The sequence below is a fragment of the Microtus oregoni genome, unplaced genomic scaffold (assembly GCF_018167655.1).
Source record: "Microtus oregoni isolate MIOR12 unplaced genomic scaffold, Mior012 000056F_ref0000123, whole genome shotgun sequence".
Classification (NCBI taxonomy): domain Eukaryota; kingdom Metazoa; phylum Chordata; class Mammalia; order Rodentia; family Cricetidae; genus Microtus; species Microtus oregoni.
In genome coordinates, this window is record NW_024543832.1 from 8,970,420 (window position 1) to 8,983,080 (window position 12,661).

A 12,661-nucleotide genomic window follows, 5' to 3' on the forward strand; every position below is an offset into this window, starting at 1 on the left:
AGGGCAGGGTTGAAGGTGAGAGATTTCTCGGAGAAACTAGTCATTATGTTGTCATTTCTGACCCCCAGAACAAAATGCCAGTTGGACAACCCCGAACACAGAGAATAATTATATTTTCAGAAGACAAAGATCATAGTGGTTCATCCTCTCTTCCCAGTACTTTTCTACAGTGCACCCAAGTAGGGGCAGAAGCATCAGCAAACGGGAATGCAAAGGGAAGGGAAAGGCATGAGCCCTCAGTTAAGCTCCAGCAGCTTCGTGTCATTGCATGTTATGATAATGACCTTTTCCATGATATAACTCAGATAATGGCAGTTGGGCGTGACTTGGCCTGGTTTGGACAACTTACACAATGTCAGATCAAAAGGACGGGGACTTTTGTGACATTTGAGCCCCTTGAGGTTACAGGTAACCACAGGGCTGTCACAGACTGCCCTGACTGTGCTTGGCTCTTCATGGATGAATGTGTATTGGTTTATGCAGCTGCGGTTATGCTCATTCATCTTGGGGGCCATCATGGTGTTACAGTCCCTGGGGCTCAGGTCAAACCTGAGGTAGTCCTGTTTGCTCTGAGACAGCATCCTGCTTCCTCTGACCTCATCTCCCCTGAGGACAGCCTCTTCTGGCCGGACAGGCTGTGCCATTTCTTTGTAGCCCAGCACCAGGGCTTCTGTGGTCCTTGTGCCTTCTCCCTCTTCAGTGGCCTCAGCTGTGCCCTCGGAGCCACCAGGCCAGAACTCACTCAGTGGCGGATCCAAGACCGCAGCAGCCATGTGAAGGCCGAGGCCCAGGCCCAGCCCCAGGCCTAGCAGCAACAGCAGCACCATAAACAGCGTGTGTACCATAGTCACCTTCATTCTGCCTGGGGAAGAGGGGGAAAGGAAGGCATGATGTAGATGTGAACTCTGACCCATGTCTCAGGTCCTCCACCCAATCCACAGCACTCTACCCACCCAAGGCAATGAGTCTCTTTCTTATTTCTTTTGCCTCTCCTCACCAAATTCATCTTTCCTGTGTAAAAGGTGTGGGTCTTGAGGATTGGAAGGTGACCAGTAGAAACGGTCTTAAACAGGTTTGCATCTGAGGAACCAGTAAGGGAACTTGCTATGGCTCTGTCCTTTCTCCCCTTGCACCCGCTAAGCCAGAGCTCTTGCTCTGAGCTCTAGCCCCAGGGCACACCAGTCAATTCAGAAACGACTTCCTAATCACCAGAGAGGATAGCTAAGCCAAATGAGTGTCGAGAAATCCTTACAGAAAACCTTGCTCCAGGTAAAGGACGGGGCTCATCATAGTAGACACTGTATCCATTTCTTATCTCAGACTTACTTCCTTGCTATTATATTACCCTTCTCCCCAAAAGAGATACAAATGGATCCAAAAGTCCTAGGTTTATTCTCACTCCGAAAGTAAAGCTTCTGAAAGGTGCAGCCACGGCTGGGGTCTCTGCTAAGCTTGTCATCCGAGCTCCGTTTCTAGTGGGGGAAGAAAGGCAGTAGTGCCTTCTCCCTCTCCAGCTGCCTTGGCGGCTGCTCTCGCCTGGCCCTGTCCCACAGCTGAGGCAGGAGGATGGCAACTGAAAAGAAGACGGGCCTTTGGAGCCGCCGACTCAGGGTTCCACCTTGGTATGAAAAGCAGGAAGGACATGCTGGGTACCAGCAGACTCTAATGATGAGGCAGGAGGCGTCTAACTGGCCATCCTGCTCAGCAACTGCCCAACTTTGAGGAAATCGGAAATGGAACACTATGCTCTTGGCCAAAGCTGGCATCCATCCCTCGGTGACAATGTTGCCCTGGGCCCCGCATGTGGAAATGCTACAGTGTGACTGCTGGTTGTCATGGACTCAAGAGATTACGACAATATTAGAGGCTTGCCAGACAGACCAGTGAGAAATAGACCAGGAAAGTTTTTCTTTACTAAAGCTAACCAGAAGAATGAGGAAAGGCGCGTAGAAGACTGCAATCAGATGGGGTGCAGCTCTGGCTCAGCAGGCAGAGAGCTCCTCAGGCACGGGACGCTGCTGTCTTTGGCTTACCAATACTTGTAAGCAGCTTCAGATAGTCCTGGCTCTTTCTGTGCCCCTGGTTCTGCCCTGCGATAGCTTTCTTCTCTGTGAGCAGTTCCCAGAAGCCACTCTCCATAAAAATCTATCCCCTTGTGTGCCGTGGGCTTTTAAACACAGCCGGATTTCCTGTGAACCCACCTCTCTCCCCTTCTTCCCAGCACAGAACACACTCACTCAGCTAATTTGCATTTCTGCTCCCACAAACACTTTGAAGTCAAGCAATTTAGGCCAGGACAGGAAGTGTTTTCTGGCCCAGGGAGAGTGTAGGCAGTTTATTTTATCAGTCAGCTGTTCCGCCCTGAGTTGTGCCCACTTACCTGTGGTCTAGACCCTCTGACCTGTGCATGGATTTCCAGCCTTGTTAGTCTTGTTTTCTACACTTCAGCCTTTTCCTGTCGCTTCCAGAATGATAGTTCCTGGTATTCTGCTTCTTTTTTTATTCGGGCCACCTTTCCCACACTGCTTTCCACAGGTTACAAGTGTGCTATGATTTCATTTGACTATTTGCAGTTGGAAAAAAAAGTCCAGATTTTGTAAATGTAGTTACTTGGGCCAAGAAATACATTACCCAAAGGAGAACAGTTTATCAGCTCCTACACAGGATGAATAAAGCCAGTCAGCTCACAGTGTGGGTATTCCCTTCTCCTGCTTGATCACCTGCGGATTGATAAGACTACAAAGACACTCGCCGGATCCACCCTTACATAGGTGTTTTCTCTAGTTGTTGGGCAGGGTTCCGATTTCTGTCATCCACAAGGTTTCTGAATTTTTGTCTTTACTTTTGAGCTATGGTTCATTCAGGAGTGGCAGAGGCTAGACCTCACCTGCCCTCTGCTAACCTGACTGAATAGAAGGCACAGAGTCTACCTCAGCTAGAGGAACAGGTCTGGGAAGGAGCTGTGGCGATCTGAGGATCTAGACAGTTGATTTTCCATTTTAGGTCATTTTCACATACGTCACTTCATGTGGCCCTCTGACCTCTTTACCAGATGAGGTTCAGGACTAATCCTCCAGTTTTATAACAAAATTGAAGCCACGAGATGTTTAGTGGCCTGTGTAAGCCACATTAGAGGATGTGGAGGGACAGGGTGGACTCCTGCTCTGCGGCTCCCACCCCCTGCTTCTGAAGGAAGCCTCACAGAGACTGACTGATTAGACTTCCAGTACTGTGGGGGGACTGGAATGCTGCAGGTGCAGAGGCTGAGACTTTGTTTGGGCTAGTTCCGGCCTCCCTGACAGCCGTTTCTAGCTGGGTCAGTGGCTGAGCAGCGGACTGACTTAACAGACAGAAGTCTGGTGCAATCTGGTAACTTAGCAGATCACTAGCATCTAGCAACCCAGGAGCTAAGAATGTCATCAGGGAGCTTCCTCCACCTCGCTGTACCTGCCTCTCTGATGTATCCACCAAAGTATTTAAAATCTGCCTTGGTTAATGGCTTTCACCGTTCTGTGAAACTGCTTCCATCTTGGAACATGGAATTTGAGGCAACCTAAATGTGTATTCCCAGGCCATGGTCCCTTTCAAGACAAGAGCTGTGGTTTTGTGTCTCCATCCTGTACCCACTTCCCAGACACTGATAACTGACCCCAGGTGATGTCATTCTCGTGGCTCTAGAGAGCAGTTGGTTACCCCAACGACACAAAGCATCTTGAAGGCATGAGTTGACTCTTTTACTTACCTGTTGATTTGTTCATTTGTTTGGTCTTTTGGAGATGAGGGAGCCCGTGTTGGCCATGAACTAGTGCCATTCCTCTCAGACTCCCAGTGCTGGGATTACAGGAAGATTCCATGAGGCCAGGTTTGGTTATTGTTGTAACAATGCATACCTGCAGAACGATCTCACATAAACCTGATCACAATCCATAGAGCACCAGCCTTCCAACTTTGTTCTTATAACCCTTTAGCCCTCTCTAATCTCTACGATTTCTCTGACTTGGGGTCTCCCCCATTCAGGCCCTGGGTCCAATTGATAGACTACAATTCTTTGAGAAGTTTCTGGACTGTCTTGTTCTTTCTACCTGACTGATTTTGGAAGCTTATGTACTAACAGAGGAGTTTTTACTAATAACATATAAACTACAAAACATATCACAGTCACCTCACTTTGGAGCCAAAGAAACTTCCAGAACCACTAAAATCTATGGGAGTAATTTCCCGAAATGCTGGAGCCCTCTGCACCAAGATTTCTGTTTTTCACTACTTTCCCCTTTTCTCTAGAAGAAAAGGCATGAATGTTAGAGGGTAACCAACCAAGCTGTCATTGAAGCTGAGGCCCAACAAAAAAGTAGTGAAAGTTGTGCACTGTGCACCACCCTGCCTCGCTGTGGGTCGCTTTGTAAAGGGTTTGGTGGCATTCATCTCTGTGGTTTTAGACTCCTGTCAGAGAAGAAAGTAGGCTGATGTAGATCTTCACCTCTCCTTCTCCAGATCCAATCCCCAGTCTCATGCCCAGCTCTGTAACAGATCACCTGCTTCAGTTTCCCTTTCCTCTCTAACCCCATCCTTGATGGATCAAAAGGATCTCCTCCAACCTTCCTTTCCCATCTCACCCAGCCTCCAACACTGGCAGACATTCGATGGGGACCCATCAGCCCAGCAGGTCAGGAAACCCCATCCTTGATGGATCAAAAGGATCTCCTCCAACCTTCCTTTCCCATCTCACCCCAGCCTCCCAGCCTCGACCACCAGCAGGCACTCCATGGGGACCCATCAGCCCAGCAGGTCAGGAAAACAGGGAAGCTATCTGAAGACCACCCCACACTCTCCTCACCCGCAGCACCTCAGGTCCCTCAGGGTGACCTCTCTATACGCTCCCTGTTCCAAGGGTACTAAACAAGCAGATCCCCACTCTGCTCTCCTCCCTCCTGTGAACCCCTGAGGACCCCTAGCCCATCCCCATTCCTAAGTGTCAGCTACCAGTACCCAGAAACACGTTTTACCTGTATCCCCCGTGGCCACATCCATCGGGTTCACAGAGAATCTCCTACCAGGTAACATACAGACATTGCACTTTTCTAAAACCCAGAGAGGAAACCAAACCAACTTAACAAAGACAAGATCAGATAGCAGCACCTAGACCTATAATCTTCACAATCCCAGATGCCTGGATGCCTGTGTAATACCACAGTCAATAACAACCAGGACCATATGTCTCCACTAGAGCCTGGCAGTCCTACAGGTCCTGTAGGATTCAGCAGGTCCTGAGTATTCAAGCATAGCTGAAGCACAAGAAAAAGACCTTAAAACCACCTGTATGAAAATGATAGCAATCCTTAGAGAGGAAATGAATAAATCCCTTAGAGACATCTAGGAAAACACAAACACTGAACAGAAATGAATAAAAGTGTCCATACCCTGAAACAGGAAATAGAATCAATAAAGAAAACCCAAACTGAGAGAATTCTGGAAATGAAAAGTTTAGAAATTCGAACAAGAACTACAGAGGCAATCTTCACCAACAGAAGACAAGAGATGAAAGAGAGACTCTCAGTCACTGAAGACACAATAGAAGAAACAAACATCAAAGAAAATACTAAATCTAAAAGACCCCTGACACAAAACATCCAGGAAACCTGGGACATTATGAAAAGACCAAATCTAAGAATAATAGGAATAGAGGAAGGAGAAGAATCCCAGGCTAAAGGTCCAGAAAATCTTTTCAACAAAATCATAGAAGGAAATTTTCCTAACCTAAAGAAAGAAGTGTCTATAAAGGCACAAGAAGAATACAGAACAATAGACTGGACCAGAAAAGAAAGTCTCCTCGACACATAATAACCAAAATACTAAATGTGCAGAACAAAGAATATTGAAAGCTTCAAGAGAAGAGCACCAAGTAATATGGAATGTTACTTTGGGAGGGAGGGGTTTCAAGACAGGGTTTCTCTGTGTAACAGCCCTGGCTGTCCTGGAACTCGCTCTGGAGACCAGGTTGGCCCTGAACTTACTGAAATCCGCCTGCCTCTGCCTCCCAAGTGCTGGGATTACAGATGTGCACCACCACCACCCAGTGTGGAATATTATTTGAAGGTATGTTCTATTTGTTTATGCTGTGAAACATTTGTAAAACAGTGTTGCTTTTGTTTACACTACAGTTGTTTCACTCTGTGAAGCTGTGATTCTTGGCCTGTCTAAAACACTTGATGATCTAATAAAGTGATGAATGGCCAATAGCAAGGCAGGAGAAAGGATAGGCGGGGCTGGCAGGCAGAGAGGATAAAGACAGGGAGGAGCAAGATAGAAGGAGAGAGCCCACCCAAGAGCAGACCATTCAAAGGAAGTTCCTGGCATTCTAATTAAAAAAAAAAAGAAGGAGAGAGGACACTAGGGGCCAGCTACCCAGCGAGCCACAGAGGAAGAGTGAAAGTAAGATATACAGAAGTAAGAAAAGAAAAAAGCGCAGAGGCAAAGGGTAGATGGGATAATTTAAGAAAAGCTGGCAAAAGCCGGGCGGTGGTGGCGCACGCCTTTAATCCCAGCACTCGGGAGGCAGAGGCAGGCGGATCTCTGTGAGTTCGAGACCAGCCTGGTCTACAAGAGCTAGTTCCAGGACAGAGAAACCCTGTCTCGAAAAACCAAAAAAAAAAAAAAAAAAAAAAAAAGAAAGAAAAAAAAAGAAAAAGAAAAGCTGGCAAGAAACAAGTCAAGCTAAGGCTGGGTATTCATAAGTAATAATAAGTTAAGGCTGGGTATTTATAAATAATAATAAGCTAAGGCTGGGTATTTATAAGTAATAATAAGCTAAGGCTGGGTATTTATAAGTAATAATAAGCCTCCATGTATTTATTTGGGAACTGGGCAGTGGGTCCCCACAAAAGAACAAAAGAGTAAAAAGAACAAAACCAAACACAAAGTAGCATATAAAGGCAGACCTATTAGAATACCTGACTTCTCAATGGAGACTCTAAAAGCCAGAAGGGCCTGGACAGATGTGCTGCAGATGCTAAGAGAACACAGATGCCAGCTCAGACTACTATACCAGCAAAACTTTCAATCGCCATAGATGGAGAAAATAAAACATTTCATCGTGAAGACAAATTTAAGCAATATTTACCTATAAATCAAGTTTTTCAGAAGATGCTAGAAGGAAAACTTCAAGCTAAGGATGTTAACTACAACCATAAAAACATGGGAAATAAATAATCTCAGACCAGAAAAATCAAAAGAGGGGAAACACACACACACACACACACACACACACACACGCACACACACCCCACTACCACCACCACCATGAACAACATGAATCAACAATTATTGCTCATTGATATCTCTCAATTTAAATGATCTCAATTCCTCAATAAAAAGACACAGACTAACAGAACAAATATTAAAATAGAATCCATTCTTCTGCTACATACAAAAAGCACATCTCAATATCAAGGACAGATACTACCTCAGGGGAAAGGTTTGGAAAAAGTTATTCCAAACAAATAGACCTAAGAAGCTAACTGGTATAGCCATTTTAATATCTAAGAAAATGACTTCAAACAAAAACTAATCAGAAGGGGAGAAATTCACCAGATGATATTTCAATTCCTCACACCGATACACTAAACATAAAGGCATCCAGTTTGTAAAAGAAACACTGCCACAGCCTAGGTCACACACTGATCCTCATGCAGTGATGATGTGCTAGTACCTCCAACATGATTCCTTGTCTCATGATAGTTTTGGTTATCCTAGATCCTTTGTGCATCCATATGAGTTTTAAGGTTGTTTTTACTATTTTTCTGAATAATAACAATGGAATTTTTTCATCAGGAGTGCATTGGTCTGTCAATTGCTTTTGGTAGGATGTCCATTTTCACCACATTAATCCTTCTGATCTGTGACAATTAAAAGTCTTTCCATTTTCTAATGTATTCCTTAATTTATTTCTTCAGTGTTTTAAAGTTTTTATTGTAGGGTTCTTTTATTTCCTTAGCTAGGTTTATTCTAAGAATTCGTTGTTGTTTGGTTTAGTTTTTGTTTTGTTTTGCTGTTTGTTTTTTATTGTGAATGGCATGGTTTCCCTGGTTTTTTTCTCATTATTGCATTTGTCATTGGTGTGCTTGAGGGGGTTCTGGTGGAGTTTATGGTGATAGAAGCACATTATCTTAACATAGACAATATGGCTACTTGTTCTCCCAGTGGAAGCCACTTATTTCCCTCTCTGATTTTGTACTCTCATTCAGCTTTAAGCACTCTATCACACAGAACTGGAGATAGTGGACCCTTTCTCTTGTTCCTGATCTTGGTGGAAATGATTTGACTTTTCCCATGTTTTGTATGGTTTGGGATATAGGTTTGTCATACATACCTGTTATTATATTGAGATATTTTTCCATCTGTAATTTCTCTAGAATTTCAAATTATGAATCAGTTTTAGTTTTGTCAAGGAATTCATCTATTGAGATAACCTTTATTTGTAGAGTACAAGCAAGATGTCACCACATTTACTATTTTTACCTAAAATAAAAAAGGTTATAATATAAGAAAAACTATAGAGTAAGTACAATAACACCTCTGACACCCTCACAGAGACATACATTCAGGCAAAACACCAAAGAGCACAAAATAAAAGCAAATTATATGTTTAAAAAGAGAAGATTGATGTTAGTTCTTGTTTAAAGGTGTGACGGAATTCTGCAATGAATTCATCTGGCTTTGGACTGGTTTAAGTTGGTAGATTTTTTATTTTTTTTTTTATTGCTTGATCTTGTTGATTACTATACGTCTGCTTAAATTATTTACTTCATCTTGGTTTAAGTTTGGCATGTCACCTACATGTCCACACATTGACCTGTTTGTCCTATGGTGTTATTTAATTACCTGTTTGTCCTATGGTGTCATTTATTTAACTCCAGTGTTTCTCTGTTTATTGTTTTCAGAGTGAACTGTCTATTGGTAAAAGCAAACTATTGAAGTCATTATTACTGTGTTGGGATGATCAGTGACTTTGTTTTTAGTAGTATTTAGTTTGACATTTGGATATGATTATAGAGGTGTATTATTCCATCAATCAATGTGAAATGACCTTTATTTTTCTCTTCTGGCTAATTTTAGTTTGAAATCTATTTTTACCAGATATGGGAACAGTGTCACCTGCTTGCTTCCTGGTTCTCTATGCTTTGAACTCCTTGTCCATCCCTTTGTCCTGAAATACTGCCAACCTTTGATAACCTGATGTATTTCTTGGAGGCAGAAGAGAGATCCTTTGAGATGGCTTACTGGTTAAGAGCACTTGTTGTCCAACCATGAAGACCGTGAATGTATCAAACACGACATGATCTCATGTGTCCTTGCAGCCACAGTGATGCAGACCGACTGAAGCTCCACACTCACTCCATAGCCTGTGTGCGCTCACACACGGACGCAAACAAAATGAATTAGCGTGATTAAAACTGTTAAACAACCAAACAAGCGCAGTGCTCTTCATAGCAGCTAAATTATGGAGCCAGCCTAAGTGTCCATCAACTGAGGAACAAACACGGAAAGAGTAATGCGTATTTACAGTGGAATTTCTCAGTCATGAACAAAATAACAAAGTGTGTTCATGCAGGAAAATGGGTACAGCTGGAGATAATCGTGGGGAGCAAATTATCAGAAGGAAAAATGTTTTATACCACTTGTGGCTCCTAGGTTTGGCAGAGAGAGATAAAATTATATAAGAATATGTGCCATGAAAGTAGAATTCACACTGTCTAGGGGACAAAGGGAACTAACGGGAAGGGGGAGAGAAGAAGGTACAGGGGTTATGACCAATATATAATAGATAATAAATGAAAAGTTAAAATTAAAATAATAAAATAGGGACGGAAGATAAAGCACAACGGGCGAATGCTGATGGCCGTTAGAGCTGAGTGTGGTGAGCTTCTGGAGATTATGATTATGCTCTTCTTTGTACTTCGAGGTTTGAAACTCATTTAAAAAAAAAACAGCAAAAGTCTTAGGATGAGAAAAAAATTTAAAAAGTCTGTTGCAAGGACAGCAAGGAGGTAAGGAAACGTTACAACAGTTTTGTTTCATGTTGGGTGTTCACAATGAGGAATTCAAACCACTTTCGGCCACACAGCCCATTCCTGTTCCAGCTGAGGACAAATTAGAGGCTTCTGGGAAGGAACACCCACATGACTTGGTTTTACCCTAAGGGTTCAGAAGTCAGCACACCCAGACTCAGGACCCAGTCGGATCTGAGGTGATGAAACAGGGGTCAAAGGGCATCCTGAGGAGGATGAAAAGAACTGGGTCAGCTCTGGGGATCATCAAGAAGAGTCAGCAGTGCTGTGGGGGTGGGGCGCCTTGTCATCCTCTGATGGAGGAAGGTCATTGGCCAATAAAGAAACTGCTTGGCCCTGTGGGTGGAGTCAACAGAACAAAATGCTGGGAGGAAGAGGAAGTGAGCTCAGAGACTTGACAGCTCTCCTCTAGGGAGCAGATGCCTCAGCAGAGACGCCATGCCCCGCTCCCGGGATGAAGCTCCGACCCAGGATGGACTAGGCTAGAATCTTCCCAGTAAGACCGGTTCTCACAGATTATTAGAAATGGGCTAAATTAATATGTGAGAATTAGCCTAGAAGAGAATGGGCCAGGCAGTGTTTAAAAGAATACAGTGTCCGTGTAATTATTTCGGGGCATAAGCTAGCCGAGCAGGCGGCTGGGGTGCTGGGAACGCAGCCCCACCGCTCTTATTACTTCAATCCTCTACTATAGAGAGATTTGTTATCTACAAATGGTGTCAGCCCTGGGACAGCGGGAGTGTGAGTGTCCCACGTCTACTGTTTTACACGGGGATTTAATAACATTCACTGTGTGTGAGTGTGTGTGTGCTCCTCTGATACGTATACAGATGGGTACAGATGTGAGTGTGCCAGGCTCATGTGTGGACATCAGAGGGCAACTTCCAGGGGTCAGCTCATGTGTGGACATCAGAAGGCAACTTCCAGGGGTCAGCTCATGTGTGGACATCAGAAGGCAACTTCCAGGGGTCAGCTCATGTGTGGACATCAGAAGGCAACTTCCAGGGGTCAGTTCATGTGTGGACATCAGAAGGCAACTTCCAACAGTCAGTTCTCTGGTTCTACTTTTGCTTTCAAAGACTGAACTCAGCTCATCAGGGCATCCAGCCAGGTCAAGGGCAAACATTGCTGCAAGCACAAGATAATGTTTTCAGGGTTTTCCCTACAACACCCCTACAAAGTTGTTCACATTGAGTAAGATGGGATAATTTTAATTGTCGTCCTATGACATCAATCTTCTTCCCCCAGAATTTTTCCTTTTCAGAATGGCATTTCCTTGGACAGGGTTGATCCGCTTAACAACCTGCAGCTGAGAACAGCTTAGTAAGCGGTCATGTCACAGGACTGCTGCCTCTGGGAGACAGAAAGTGATAGTTCAGGTGAGGACTGGAGGGTGGAAGGTCCTTGCCTGGCGTCTAGGGTCTTGGACACAGAGAGACACATGGACAGTCAGAGCGGCAGGGACAATGAAGAAAAGTAGACCAGACCTGATGGAAGGCTAGACCCCAGCAGGTCCTGTACCCAGACCTGGTGAAAGGTTAGACCCCAGCGGGTCCTGTACCCAGACCTAATGGAAGGTTAGACCCCCGCGGGTCCTGTACCCAGACAGGACTCTCACAGATCATCTGTATGATATGCACTTTTCCTGCTCGTGTCTGTTTTGTAGCACCCTTGGCAGGGTGGGCTTTCCAGACGTAATTTTATGTGCTAATTTCAACTTTACCCTCCACTCTTCTGGCATAATCTCACTTAACTCAGGGGCCCGAGTCAAGTACCGTTTCTGCATTATCTCACCTAGCCCTACTCTAAGAAACTGATGCCATATCTTCATTTTGTATATGTAGAAATAAATCATTAGGAAACCTAAGAAAAATACCAAAGATCATATGGCTATCAAATGATAGGTTCAGCCTTTAAACTCAGGTCTGTCTGACTTTGAATCTATTCACAGAAGTTCCTGTATAGACAGAAAAAAAAAATAAAGAGGTGCAGAAATACACTATCCTGCAAACCCCACAGTGAGGAAGTCCAGGCAGTCATGGTGGCACATGATAATTCTAGACACTAACTGTACTAATGAGAAGAAAGAACATTGATAAGGCAGAAGAGGGCGGGAGGGTGGGGGACTCACCTTGAATATCCTCTTTTAAAGCTGAGTGGCTAAAGCCTCTCTGATATTGATCTTGAATGATATATTTGTATTTTTGTGTCAACAAAATATGGAAATGGGAGATAAAATGCACTATGAAATATATGTGTGGTAATTTAGAAGAATTGTATTCAGTGGAGTAATCAAGCATAAACCTCCACTATACAAACAACCATACTGCTTTGCTAGAAATTTAATAAGGCTACAAGAAGTCTGTAGACCTAGAATGAGGTGTGAGTGAGTCCTGTGGCTGCTAAAATCTACCCATTCACTCAACTGCTTGTTGGCATAGATACCAATGGGAAAAATTATATTTGAATGGGAATCAAAACAAAGCCTGTAGAATTCTGGAGTCTGGGTTTGACTGTCATGTTGTAACATGTATTAACTTAATAGAACATTTGAATTAAGATGATTTGCCAGATTTTTCAAGTTGGTATGGGGTACT

At 44.0% G+C, this 12,661-nt stretch overlaps 1 protein-coding gene across 1 annotated transcript; it reads right to left on the reverse strand.

Moving 5' to 3' along the window:
* Positions 1-236: 236 nt before the first annotated feature.
* Positions 237-2,139, reverse strand: Rnase10 (ribonuclease A family member 10 (inactive)). The gene is made up of 2 exons (XM_041638809.1): positions 2,034-2,139; positions 237-862 (listed from the first exon to the last, which is right to left on the reverse strand). Exons 1-2 carry the CDS (start codon positions 2,137-2,139, stop codon positions 237-239), a joined length of 732 nt encoding a protein of 243 aa, XP_041494743.1.
* Positions 2,140-12,661: the final 10,522 nt, after the last annotated feature.

Coding starts and splice junctions, on each gene's coding strand:
- Rnase10 (XM_041638809.1), bottom strand. CDS start 2,139: ATGGAGAGTGGCTTCTGGGAACTGCTCACAGAGAAGAAAGCTATCGCA. Junction 863..2,033: donor GAAGCTGCTTACAAGTATTG/GTAAGCCAAAGA, acceptor CCTCTTCCCCAG/GCAGAATGAAGGTGACTATG.